Source organism: Lampris incognitus, chromosome 11 (genome assembly GCF_029633865.1).
Source record: "Lampris incognitus isolate fLamInc1 chromosome 11, fLamInc1.hap2, whole genome shotgun sequence".
Classification (NCBI taxonomy): Eukaryota; Metazoa; Chordata; class Actinopteri; order Lampriformes; family Lampridae; genus Lampris; species Lampris incognitus.
In genome coordinates, this window is record NC_079221.1 from 12,952,772 (window position 1) to 12,965,531 (window position 12,760).

The 12,760-nt window shown below is 44.8% G+C and overlaps 1 protein-coding gene across 2 annotated transcripts in view; it reads right to left on the bottom strand.

The window, feature by feature from the left end:
- The window catches only part of impg2a (interphotoreceptor matrix proteoglycan 2a), a 36,121-nt gene extending 23,885 nt beyond the window's left edge, over positions 1-12,236 (bottom strand). The window contains exons 1-9 of one of the 2 annotated variants that reach the window (XM_056289547.1): positions 12,145-12,236; positions 11,781-12,038; positions 9,335-9,501; positions 9,215-9,240; positions 9,025-9,057; positions 8,266-8,312; positions 7,921-8,039; positions 7,219-7,374; positions 4,561-4,619 (exon numbers count right to left, since the gene is read on the bottom strand). In XM_056289547.1, coding sequence (XP_056145522.1) covers positions 4,561-4,619; positions 7,219-7,374; positions 7,921-8,039; positions 8,266-8,312; positions 9,025-9,057; positions 9,215-9,240; positions 9,335-9,501; positions 11,781-12,038; positions 12,145-12,223 — 944 coding nt within the window. In that variant the 5' untranslated portion in view covers positions 12,224-12,236. Of the gene's footprint in view, positions 1-4,560; positions 4,620-7,218; positions 7,375-7,920; positions 8,040-8,265; positions 8,313-9,024; positions 9,058-9,214; positions 9,241-9,334; positions 9,502-11,780; positions 12,039-12,144 lie in introns of those variants that run through there. The other variant, XM_056289548.1, reaches the window with a different exon arrangement.
- Between the last annotated feature and the right edge of the window lie 524 nt (positions 12,237-12,760).

Here is a 12,760-nt window from a genome sequence, read left to right on the forward strand (position 1 = left end):
GAGCACATGCTGGCCCCATAATGGGCCCCCTTAGCAAGAGATCCCATTTCCCCCAGTTAGCTATACAGTACATGCCCACACACACACACACACCTTATCTTACAAACACATACACATTCTCTCTCTCTCTCTCTCTCTCACACACACACACACACACACACCACACATACACACAGCCCTGATGTGCACTGGAATTTTCATTCAGCAGCAAACTTCTAAGACTGCCCAAAGCATCACTACAGATGGATTTTTTTCAGACTATATATATATATATATATATATATATATATATATATATATATATATAATATACATACACACACAGGATATAAAAAGTCTACACACTCCTACTATAATGGCAGGTTTTCATAATGTAAAAAAATGAACCAAGATAAATCATGTCAGAACTTTTTGCACCTTTAATGATAAATTGCAACCGATAAAATTCAAGTGAAAAACAAACAGTACTTTTAGGGCAAAAAAGAAAAAAGAAAAATACAAAATGTACAATAACCTGGCTGCATAAGTGTGCACACCCCTAAACTAATACTTTGTTGGAACACCAACTTTTGATTTTATTACAGCGCTCAGTCTTTCTGGGTAAGAGTCTATCAGCTTGGCAAATCTTGACTCGGTAATATTTTCCCACTCTTCCTTACAAAACGTCCTAGATCTGTCAAACTGCAAGGGCATCTCCTGTGCACAGTCCTCTTCAGGTCACTGTACAGATTTTCTATTGGATTCAGGTCTGGGCTCTGGCTGGGCCTTTCCAAAGCACTGATCTTCTTTTGGTGAAGCCATTCCTTCGCTGATTTGGATGTATGCTTTGGGTCATTGTCATGCTGGAAGGTTACATTCCTCTTCATTTTCAGCTTTCTAGCAGATGCCTGAAGGCTTTGCACCAGAATCGACTGGTGTTTGGAACTATTAATGATTACCTCCACCTTGACTAAAGGCCCAGTTCCGGCTGAAGAAAAGCAGCTCCAAAGGCTGATGCTGCCACCACCATACTTCACCGTGGGTCTGGTGTTATTCTGGTGATGTGCCGTGTTGCTTTTGTGCCAAACATACCTTTTGGAATTATGGCCAATAACTTCAACCTTGGTCTCATCAGACCATAACACATTTTTCCACATGGTTTTGGGAGACTGGATGCTTCTTTTTGCAAAATTTAACTGCGCTTGGATGTTTTTTGTTTCCGCATGAAAAGGCTTCCATCTTACCACCCTACCCCATAGCCCAGACATATGACGAATACAGGAGATTGTTGTCACATGTAGGGAACAACCAGGACTTGGCAGAAATTCCTGCAACCCCTTTAATGTTGCTGTAGACCTCTTGGCAGCCTCGTTGACCAGTTTTCTCCTTGTCTTCTCATCAGTTTTGGAGGGATGTCCTGTTCTTGGTAATGTCGCTGTCAGGCCATATTTTCTCCACTTGTTGATGATTGTCTTCACTGTGTTCCATGGTATATCTGACGCCTTGGAATTCTCATGTACTCCTCTCCTGATCGATACCTTTCAACTATGAGATGCGTTCATGCTTTATAAGCTCTTTGTGGACCATGGCTTCTGCAGTTGGATGCAACCAAGAGGATGTCAAGAAAATCTTACAGGAACAGCTGAACTTTATTTGGGGATAATCACAGTCACTTTAATTGACGGCAGGTGTTTACTAACTACTATTTAACATGAGTTTGAATGTGATTGGTTAATTCTGAACTCAGCTACATCCCCAATTATAAAAGGGTGTGTAGGGGGCCGCGGTGGTGTAGCGGTCTAAGCATCGGCTTTGTGTCGATGCTGTTGCCCATTGGGGACCGGGGCTCGCGCCTCGGTCTCGTCAGATCCGACTATGGCCGGACTCGATGAAGCAGCAATAATTGGCAACGCTGTCTTCGGGAGGGGGGCAGAGTCGGCTTGTGTTCGTCACATGAATGCGTCTCTATGTGTGTCGGAAAAAGCAGTGGTTCGGCCTGGATTCGCCTTGTCACGGACGTGGCGAGGCGTCTCCTTCGAGACTGCCGGCTGGAGAGATGCAGTTGGCGAATGCATGCAGTACGAGGGTGTGTGTTTGAATTAAAATAGGGATCGATTAGCCACTAAATTGGGAGAAAAATGGAAAAATCAGAAATAAATTATTAAAAAAGAAAAGAGAAAAATAAAAGGGTGTGCACACTTATGTGACCAGGTTATCAAGTTTTGTGTTTTTCTTTTTATATGTCGACTAACACACACACACACACACATATACTATATATATCGAGAAATCCTACCAGTGAATAGAAAAGGCTGGACCGAAGGACAGCACAAAGCCTCTGATCATAGTAGCACAAGAACAGGCACTCGGCACCAGATCGGTTGAGGCAGGGGTCTACCACATCAGACAAGACCCAAGATGCAGTCTGTGCAAAGACGCCCCTGAGACTCTCCAGCACTTAGTAGCAGGGTGCAAAATGCTAGCTGGGAAAGCATACACTGAAAGGCATAACCAAGTGACTGGGATAGTGTACATGAACATCTGTGCTGAATACAGACCGGAAGTCCCCAAGTCCAAATGGGGGACACCACCAAAGGTGGTGGAGAATGGCTGAGCAAAGATCCTGTGGGACTTCAAGTCCCAGACTGAAAAGCAGGTGCTGGCTAACCAACCAGACATTGTGGTCAAGAAGGAGCAAAAGGCAGCAGTAGTGATCGATGTAGCAATCCCGAGTGATGGCAACATCAGGAAGAAAGAGCATGAGAAGCTAGAGAAATACCAAGGGCTGAAGGAAGAACTAGACCAGATGTGGAAGGTGAACTCCACAGTAGTCCCAGTGGTAATAGGAGCACTAAGGGCTGTGACCCCCAGACTGGGAGAGTGGCTCCAGCAGATTCCAAGAGCAACATCTGAGGTCTCTGTCCAGAAGACTGCAGTCTCAGGAACAGCTAAGATGCTGCGCAGAAACCTCAACTTCCCAGGCCTCTGGTAGAGGACCCGAGTTTGAAGAAGACACACACCACCCTAAAAAGAGGGAGACGGAGGTTTTATTTTACGCATATAGTGTGGTTATCTGCACAGTGAAACAATACATTACATGCCAAGAATGAGAACCGTTTCTTAGCTGTACTTGCACTGTGCCCACAGGGGGAGCAAAGTAATGGTTCCAGCTTTCTTCTCCTTCCACCGAAACCTCCTGTTTTCTCTCCTGTGATTCGCTCTCTCCGTTTTGCTTTGTCTGCCATCATTTTTCTCCATTGCTCTCTTCATCTTTCCTTCTAGCTGCTTATCCTTGCAGAGGCTGATGGCTGTGGTCATAAAGCTGCAGTAATCGCCTCTGAAGGAGGAACACCTGCTCGCTGGAGCTGACCCACCCTGATCCCACTTAACAGGTGAGTGACCGCACTAATACCGGTAACACAGGTGACCACTGACATACTTTTATACGTGCCTTCCCAGGTAAACACAGTGTGAGGCGAACATGAGCGCGCACACACACACACACACACAAGCAATGACAAGTGACTGGAAAGGGGAATCGTTGCTGGGAAATCTACCTGAGGGTGTGCGTATCTAAATGGGGCTGGGCAGCAATTCAACATTATCGTTTACTATCTTTCAGTGGTACTGTATCAGAGGGAAATCTTGTCATAACGTAATACACAATTGTTCTTTTTTTTCTAAATTAGAGTCTATCAGATAAAATTTCTCACAAAATGAGGCCTGAAATATCTGAGGGAGTATTATATGAAAACTAGTGTTGGTTACACATTATACTTTACATTACAAAACAGTTCAATGAGATGATTAGATATGTATACATGGTATTTTTGCATATGTGAGCAGACTTTTTTTGATTTTGATATACTCAATTGATTCCTGAGGGGAAATTACACTCTGCATGTAACCCATCCTAGCTGTGTAGCTAGGAGCAGTGGGCAGCTGCCGTGCAGCACCCGGGGACCAACCCCAGCTCGTCTTGCCATGCCTCGGTCAGGGGCACAGACAGGAGTACTAACCCTAACATGCAAGTCTTTTTGATGATGGGGGAAACCGGAGCACCCGGAGAAAACCCACTGCAGACACGGGGAGAACATGCAAGCTCCACACAGAGCACGACCTGGGATGACCCCCAAGGCTGGACAACCCTGGGGTTCGAACCCAGGACCTTGTTGCATTTTTTTCATGTGTGTCTTTTTTTACATCATTTTTTGACATTTGGATATCAGATATTGTGATATTTTATGTATATTTGTGTAAAATCCCCAGTGAATGTTGTGATAATATTTTTCATATTGCACAGCACTATATCTGACTACAGGTGGACAGGAATAGAAACCAACGAGGTTCCAAACCTAGCTCAGACAAGACCTGCACTGGTCTGTACTGGTTTGACTACTTACCCATGAGCATCCTTCAGCGGGCTACAAGAAATACAGAGAAATATATCTGAACCTCGATGCAACCATTTCAGATGCTAGTGGATGCCCAGTAATTGTGTTACTGGGACAAAATCCAGCAGCTTTGTCCATAATATGAGGACTGGTTTCTTTATTTCCATGTCCGCAGCACATAACTGACCTGAAGTTCAACACTGAGATGCTCTTGAAGCCGGGCAGTCCCTCCAGAGCATCCTCAATCTGGAAGGACAAACATCCAAGAGAGAGAGACTCCGTTATCCACACCTTTAGCATTGGACTCAAGCTAGCGCTGTTGTTTTTAATGGTGTTTTTTTTTTTTCTAAATGGGGGAAGAACCGTAAACTTGTCTGGCAACACAGAGGTGATCTACTGTTCCGGGAATGCCAACCTCGTTGAAAATAGTTAAAAGGATTTGTATCTCTCGTACAGCGGCCCAGAGATTTAGGATTACCAGCCAAGCTATGGCGCTGTGATCGACCTGTGAGACTGCCCGGCTCTGGCATGAACCTGGCAGGTCTGGCCGGGGCCCGCTTGGAAAAAGAGAGGATTATATTGTTCTCCTGACTCACTGACCTAGTTTATTTGTTCCACCTCAGGAAAAAAGGTACATAGAGGAAGGGGCCACCGTGGGGCCCCCCTCATCCCCCTCCATCTCCTCTGTAATCTATACTCCCTCTGTGTTCTCCATCCTTCCCTTCGCCCCTGACAGCTCCCCACAGCACCATAAAGTTAGAGAAGAGTTATAATGTTCTGAGGCACGTGAGCTTGTGTGTGTGTGTGTGTGTGCGTGTGTGTGTGTGTGTGTGTGTGTGTGTGTGTGTGTCTCAAAGTGAGTGTATGTATCTGTCAGTAAGTTGTGAAGAAGTCCAGATCTCTCATATCGGGGAGATCTCAAATTCTCAAGCTGAGAATGGAAACCAGGTCAGAGATTAGGAGCGCTGTCTCTTATCCAGAAATTTGAACATGCTCAACAGTATCTCACACACACACACACACACACACACACACACACACACACACACACACACACACACACACACACACACACACACGTGTGCAAAGCTCACACACACACTTCCTATACACATCATAAATCGCATAAAACTCAACACATTGTTTTGTGTGTGTGTGTGTGCGCATGCCAGCAAAAAGTCAAGAGAGTAAATATATTTCATTTTCCAAGGATCTGTAAAATCATTCAGGTTTGTTACCAAGGTGCGTTACCTACGTATGTCTGACATGTTTGTGTGTGTGTGTGTGTGTGTGTGTGTGTGTGTGTGTGTGTGTGTGTGTGTGTGTGTGTGTGTGTGTGTCTCTCTGTGGATGTGCAACCATTTATCTAGTCCCATGACACATCATAAAGCATTAAGAGTTATATTGACCGATGCCAAATGTGTGCGGTTAAGTCCTGGGGGCTTTTGGACCGCTGCCCAACAGTGTGGGTTCACTCCCACTGCTGGTACTGTGTGTTACTATACTGTGTGTGTTATTGTACTGTGTGTGTGTTATTAAAACTAACAACGCATCTGCTGCTGCTGCTCCTCAACTAGGCTACACACACAGAGGCCAGGCTAGGACTGGAGGGAGACACACAGAGAGCGAGAGAGACAAAATCACACTCACACACACACACACACACACACACATACAGATAAATACACACACAAAGATAAATACATGCATACACACACACACACACATGTAGACAAATAAATACATGCATACACGCATACAAACACACACACATAGACACATTAATACATGCATACAGGCACACACACACACACATATAGACAGATAAATACATGCATACACACAGACACACACACACACACACATATAGACAGATAAGTACATGCATACACACACACAAATACATGCATACACACACACATAAATACATGCACACAGACACACGCACATATAGACAGATAAATACATGCATACAGACACAGCACAAACAAGGCAGTGGTAAAGAACATTATTTGACCGGACTGTGATGTGTGTGTTTTAATACTGCTGTTATTCTAGTATTGTTTTTATCATTGTTGTTATTTTACAAGATTATTGGGTTTTTTTTCCATCAGTGTTTTACTCATTGTTTATACATCCATCCATTATCTGAACTGCTTATCCTGCTCTCAGGGCCGCGGGGATGCTGGAGCCTATCCCAGCAGGCATTGGGCGGCAGGCGGGGAGACACCCTGGACAGGCCGCCAGGCCATCACAGGGTGTATACATTGTTAGCTTTTATGTTGACGTGCTATGGGGAAACAAATGTATTTCCTTTTGTCGCTTTTATTAGCATGAAAGGACACAACCAATATAACCAAAGCTTTTCAGTGCATCAAAGAAATGAACACAAGAGGAAACAAAAAAAACCCGAAAAATGTAGTTTCATCAGCAGTACAGTATGAAGTAAAACAGGCAGGACAGGATATTACTATAATATATGTTATGTACAAGACATGATATTACTAGGTAAGATATGTTATGTACATGATATTACTAGGCAAGATATGTTATGTACAGGGAACATGAGAATCAATAGAAACCACACTACAGACAGTGAACTGAACTGATGACAGACACACATACAGGCAGGCAGGCAGGCAGACAGGCAGACAGACAGACAGACAGATACAGGCAGACAGATAGACAAGAGACAGACCAGCAGATAGACAGACAGACAGACAGACAGATACAGGCAGACAGACAGGCAGGCAGATAGACAAGAGACAGACCGGCAGATACAGACAGACAGACAGACAGACAGACAGACAGACAGAGAGGCAGACAGACAGGCAGGTAGGCTAACCTTCTCCGTGAAGCGTCTGCTGAGAGCTTGGTATTGGAGACTGGTTGGATCTTTGAGCCCCTCGCTGTATGTCTCTCCAGTCAGCAGGATGCTCATCTCCACCTCCTGCTCCAGGACAGGAGGAGTCGGAGGCACCATAGCAATGTCGTTGTCCAGCTGTGCCACAGGAAACATTCACAGGAAATTATTCTCATCGTTGCTCGACTCGCATATACTCTTACTAGCTAGCTGGCCGGCATCGTCCCTGGGACAGTCTCACACCTGTCTGTCATCTGATACGCTCCCTGAGGCTTCTCTCATTTACCTATCCTTTAAAGTTTTCCCTCGAACAAATCGAGGAACTAAGAACAGTGGATGATATCCACTGTCATCTGCTGTGTCTCCCTGTTACTGTGTAAAGCCCACCGACACTGTTACTGTGATTTAGGGCTACGCTAATTCATGTGACATGACAGAGTAGAGCAGGTAGTACTACGGATATACTATATGTCAAGAACTAACCAAACCCAGTACATGAACAGTGTGTGTGTGTGTGTGTGTGTGTGTGTGTGTGTGTGTGTGTGTCCCCGTCGGTCTGTTTGGACATGTTCCTGTGTATATGTGTGTTCCTATATGGTCCTGTGTGTGTGTGTGTGTGTGTGTGTGTGTGTGTGTGTGTGTGTGTGTGTGTGTGTGTGTGTGTGTGTGTGTGCGGGCACTCACTGGGCTTGCTTCAGTGACTGCAGTGATCTCCTCCACCTCTGGGACAACATCTTCAGCCTCCTCATCCTCCTCTGCTGTCCCCCCACCATCAGCTGTGGCCCCTGGAAGGTTGGCTTCGTCTTCAAAATAGGATTGTGGGTTTATGGTGAGTGGAAGTAATCAGTCATTAATATGGATTAAACTGATCTGACCCTGACGACACACCAGAAATCTGCCTGTACTGGCCTGGAGCCGAGCGCAATCATCTCATTCACCACACATACATACACATATACACACACACACACACACACACAAGCCCCATCTAAAGATGTTGTGTAAGCAGTACTACTAGGAGAGACACACCTTCATAAGGAGTCTTCTCTTCCTCTGCTGGATCTGGTGTTGGAGTGCTTTGAAAGAATGAGAGAGTCACTCAGTAATGCTGTGGTCCCTTTTATCAGAGGAGGCTTTAAAGTTACAATCTTGAAGATTTGTATGCAAACAAATATCATGTTTGATCATTTCACTCGTTTTCACTGCAACCGTTAATCCACCAGTAGTAAAATCATCAACACTCTTGTAGCTGCTTCTATTTTATGGTTATTGTCAGGTAAGCATTGTGTTTTCCATCTTCATCATAGCAGCCAGAGTCTGAAGAAGGAGTGAAGGTGTTGTGTCTAACCAGCAGATATGAGAGAACAAGCTGGTGGAAGACCTTCGCCAGCAGATAGTACAGCATCGATAAGTAAAACCCAGGTTCAACCAGGTTTTAGGGTTGGTTGTGACACAACAGCCCTGCTGACTCTCATTTGTTTGGAATGGAGCTCACAGATGTCAGTAGATTAAACACAATCGAATCATATCCAGGATTGTAACTTCAAAAGATGCTGCATAAAGACGGATAAAACGGCAGACCCACAGGTCGTTGTGGGTTTTGTGTTAAAAAAGGGGGAAAGGTCAAGCAAACCAAACATGGAGCCTGGATATCAGAGTCAAGGCCTAAGTGGAGCAGATAAAATGGGAAAAACCAGAATAGGATTGTATGAATGACAGAGACTTAAGACCAGGTGTAATAATGGATCAGGGGTTAATATGAACAGGTAAGGTTGAAGAGAACCTTACCTGCACATATGCTGCCAGGACCTGGTAGGCTCACTACAGACGGTGAAGGAAACATTGAGAAAAGAGAAAACAACCAATGGGAATAATACCACGCATGTACAAAAACACAAGACACGATGATAACATCCAAAATAATAACTGAGATAATGGGTTAGAACTGGGGAAAGGGGCTGACAGACAGCCTGGCTACCTTTTCAACTCTTGCAGTGACATTCTCTGAAAATGGAAAAAGAAAAGGTCAGGAATTATTCAGCTGTGTGCAAGTGGTTCGTGATATCCTGCGTAACTCGCTATCCAAACGTCCACTCACGCTGACGACCAGGGCCCGGTGCTCCTGTGATTGGCTGAAATAGACGCCAACATCTGTTGCCGTTACTGCGCCGTCCTGGCATTGGCTCATCCAGCTTTGGTACTCCTCCTGTTCCGGCAGGCGGTCCCAGAAGATCTTGAAAGCCTCCCATATCGTCTCCTGGCACACTGAGGAAAAGACACCACCAGGAAAAGTCACAGTCAATTTACGGCAAAAAGACAGAACTCAACATTATCCTCACAAACGTCTCTTTTTTTTTCTAAATGAGTTGGAAAAGCAATTTGATTCTAAAACTCTTCAGTTAAAGCCATCACAAATTAAATGGCTGCGGTGGGTCCTCTCGGCTCAGCCTTCTCTGCCCGTTCAATGGCAAGCGAAAGCCCAACACGCAGTCATGATACTGGTTTTTTTCAATTTTAATGTTTGACTGCCTCAAGCAATGGCCTTTTTTATTTTGGACAAGGCCAAACGTGGCTGACTTTAACAGTTTAGAGGAAGTCAAAGCCCACTTCTGTCTCTACTTGTGCCAGCTCCCTGACATAACTCGCATCCATGAGTCAGCCTTCCAGGCTCCAAGCCAACAGCAGTACAGGAGCATATGCTCCAATCTTCTTCACTAATCAACGCCGTCTTTCTGTGAGGTCTTAAAAACAAGCGATCACTGTCTCAGTCCAGTTGATCTTACATAAGAAACCTTCTCATTTCACGTGCATTCACATTATTGGACTTCCACTTAATTCCAAACTAGTTCAGTCCGAGGATACTCGCCCTGATGATGATGATGATAGCTCTAAAACTGCTCGTCTATGGCTACCAAGTCTTTTGTTTGGTGGCTGTGACACCCGAAATCCGATTTCTGCTCACCCCCCCCCAACACACATACACTCTCTCATTTTTCTATACTTCTAAGGACCCTCACTGACTAAATTCATTCCTTAACCCTTATCCCTAACCTTGACCATCAGTACTACATGTCTAACCTTAACCCATACACTAACCTTAACCTAATCCTAACCTTAACCCAAGACCTAACCCTGAAATAGACCCTTGAAGAAGTGAGGACCAGCCAAAATGTCCTCACTCTTATGGTTAAAAACACAAATTGGTCCTCACAAATATACCTGAACAAGAACACACATATACACACTTATCAGGACACACAGTGAAGATTAACCCCACCGCTCCTTATTGGACAGGATCAACACATACATCTTGGTTGAGAGGCCTCTCAACTAATAAGAGATCAAATCTCACAGACGCAAAGATTTCACGCCCTGAGCCTCCTTAACTGAACTTCCTTCCCTCCATCTGTCTCTCTGTAGACATGCAGTATGAAGAATATTATTGGAATATTTGACATCTAACAGCGGCCTTATGGGACTCAACATGGTTCAGCTGTCTCTACTAATGTATTACATTTTCCTTGTTTCTGTCTCTTCAGCTGTTATGGATGCACATCTTTCCAAAATGTGGACCGCATGTTGGTTTAATTGAGAACCTCGCAAGTTCTAATTACAACACGATGCCGATACAGATGTCAGCTAGCAGGCTTCTTGTATGGCTTGCAGTAGATTGAAAATGTCTATGTATTGAGTATTGTCAACATTATATCTCCAGCTGAAAAGGTCTCGTGCTAACAGATACTGCAGCAGTTTAACTCCCTTGACTAAAGAAGTCTCCATATCCATTCTCCCCATTGAATAAATCAGTCGTTGGGGTGAGATGTAGAAACAAGAGTCCAGAGAAGGGTGGCATGGCTCAGGAGGCAGAGTGGGTCATTGGTATAATCCCCGGCTCCTCCAGAGAGCATGTCGAAGTGTCCTTGAGCAAGACACTGAACCCCTTACTGCTCCCGATGAGCAGGTTGGTGCCTTGCATGACAGCCTCCACCATCAGTATATGAATGGATGTGTGAATGGGTGAATGTGAGGCATACATTGTAAAGCTCTTTGAGTGGTCGGTAGACTAGAAAAGCACTATACAAATGCAGTCCATTTAAATGCAGTCCAAGGGAGGTTTAGGGGTTTCGAGGCAAGAATAGACACTAGAAAAATCTCAGAAAACCGTTGGGAGTTTCTGGGTAACTTTTCTAGCTCGCCGATCTCATTTTATGATCCCATTTGTCTTTCCTTGGCTTCTCTCCATACCCAAAGATGACACGGTCGCTTCCAATCGAAATATACTCTATATCAGCGTAACTCAACCATGAGACAAGGGCTAAGAGAATACAGGTTTTCATTCCAACCGGAATCCACAGCAGCTAATTTCACTTATTAACGCACCTTCAACCGAAGAGGAGGAACTAAATAGTGAAATCAGTTGGTTGGAATGAAAAGCTGCATGCTCTCGGCAGTGCACGGCACATGGTCGAGTACCACTGCTCTAAGTAGATGACTTATGGTAAATGTTAGTAATGTATGGTAAATGTTTATTACTGTATGCTTACCTCTGAGGTGAAAATAGCTCAGGTGGTTTAAAATGACTTGCTGGACGGTCTCCTGCGAACACAGTTTGACTCCACTCGGGAAGAAGACGCTTCGCCTCCTGCGAGAGACAGCTCTGTGGCCCTCACGAGACACCTTGATGTCCGATACCTGAACGATGGATGGATACATCTGAGGTGTTAACCCAGAAACTGTTGAAGGCTGCTCCTGACTGTAAGGCAGACTTAAGTAACCCATGGAGGAACCTTCCAAAGTCGCATCTGTGGTAAAGAGCAAACACAATTAGGGCCGCTTGCCTGACTGCGAGATGGAGGAGTATGAAGAGGAACGGGCCACAACCTGGCGGATAACGTGCTGAATACATACCTGTCCTTATGTCTAAAAACAGGGCCACAAAACTAACAGCAGCAGCGTAGAAAACACATTTCAGTGACCAGTCGCCCATGTTTAAATCCTTGGTTGTTTTTAAAGTTGCGGGCATGGAAATGGATGGGGTCGACGAGTACTTCCTACCAGGACACGTAACGACGACGTTAGCACCTTCCTGCGAAGTTGCATAGTTTGGAATTCCCCAGGCACATCCAGATCACGGGACCCTGCACAGAAATGATGAGATGATATTTCAATCACAGACTGGGTTTTTTTTGTTTCCTCCTTTCTGCCGTGGCTGAAGGGAGGTGTGTCCTGCTGAGCTGAAGGAACAGCTCCTGGCTCAGGTAGTGGGGCAGATGGCACTTAGAGAGAGGGGGATTTTTTTTCTCTCTTGCTGCTCTCTAATCCTGTTTACTTTAAGCCTTTTAGAGGAGCTAGCCAACAAGTTACTGGAGTAATACCAGGGGAAAGGAGGGGGCTTCTTACTGTGAGGAAAACGTGGATGGAGGCAGTCGAACAAAGGCCATCCACAGCGTGACTTATCTGCAAGCACCCGCACAATCAATTATATTCAAAAGTATTGATCACGTGATGCTTTATTGATTATCAA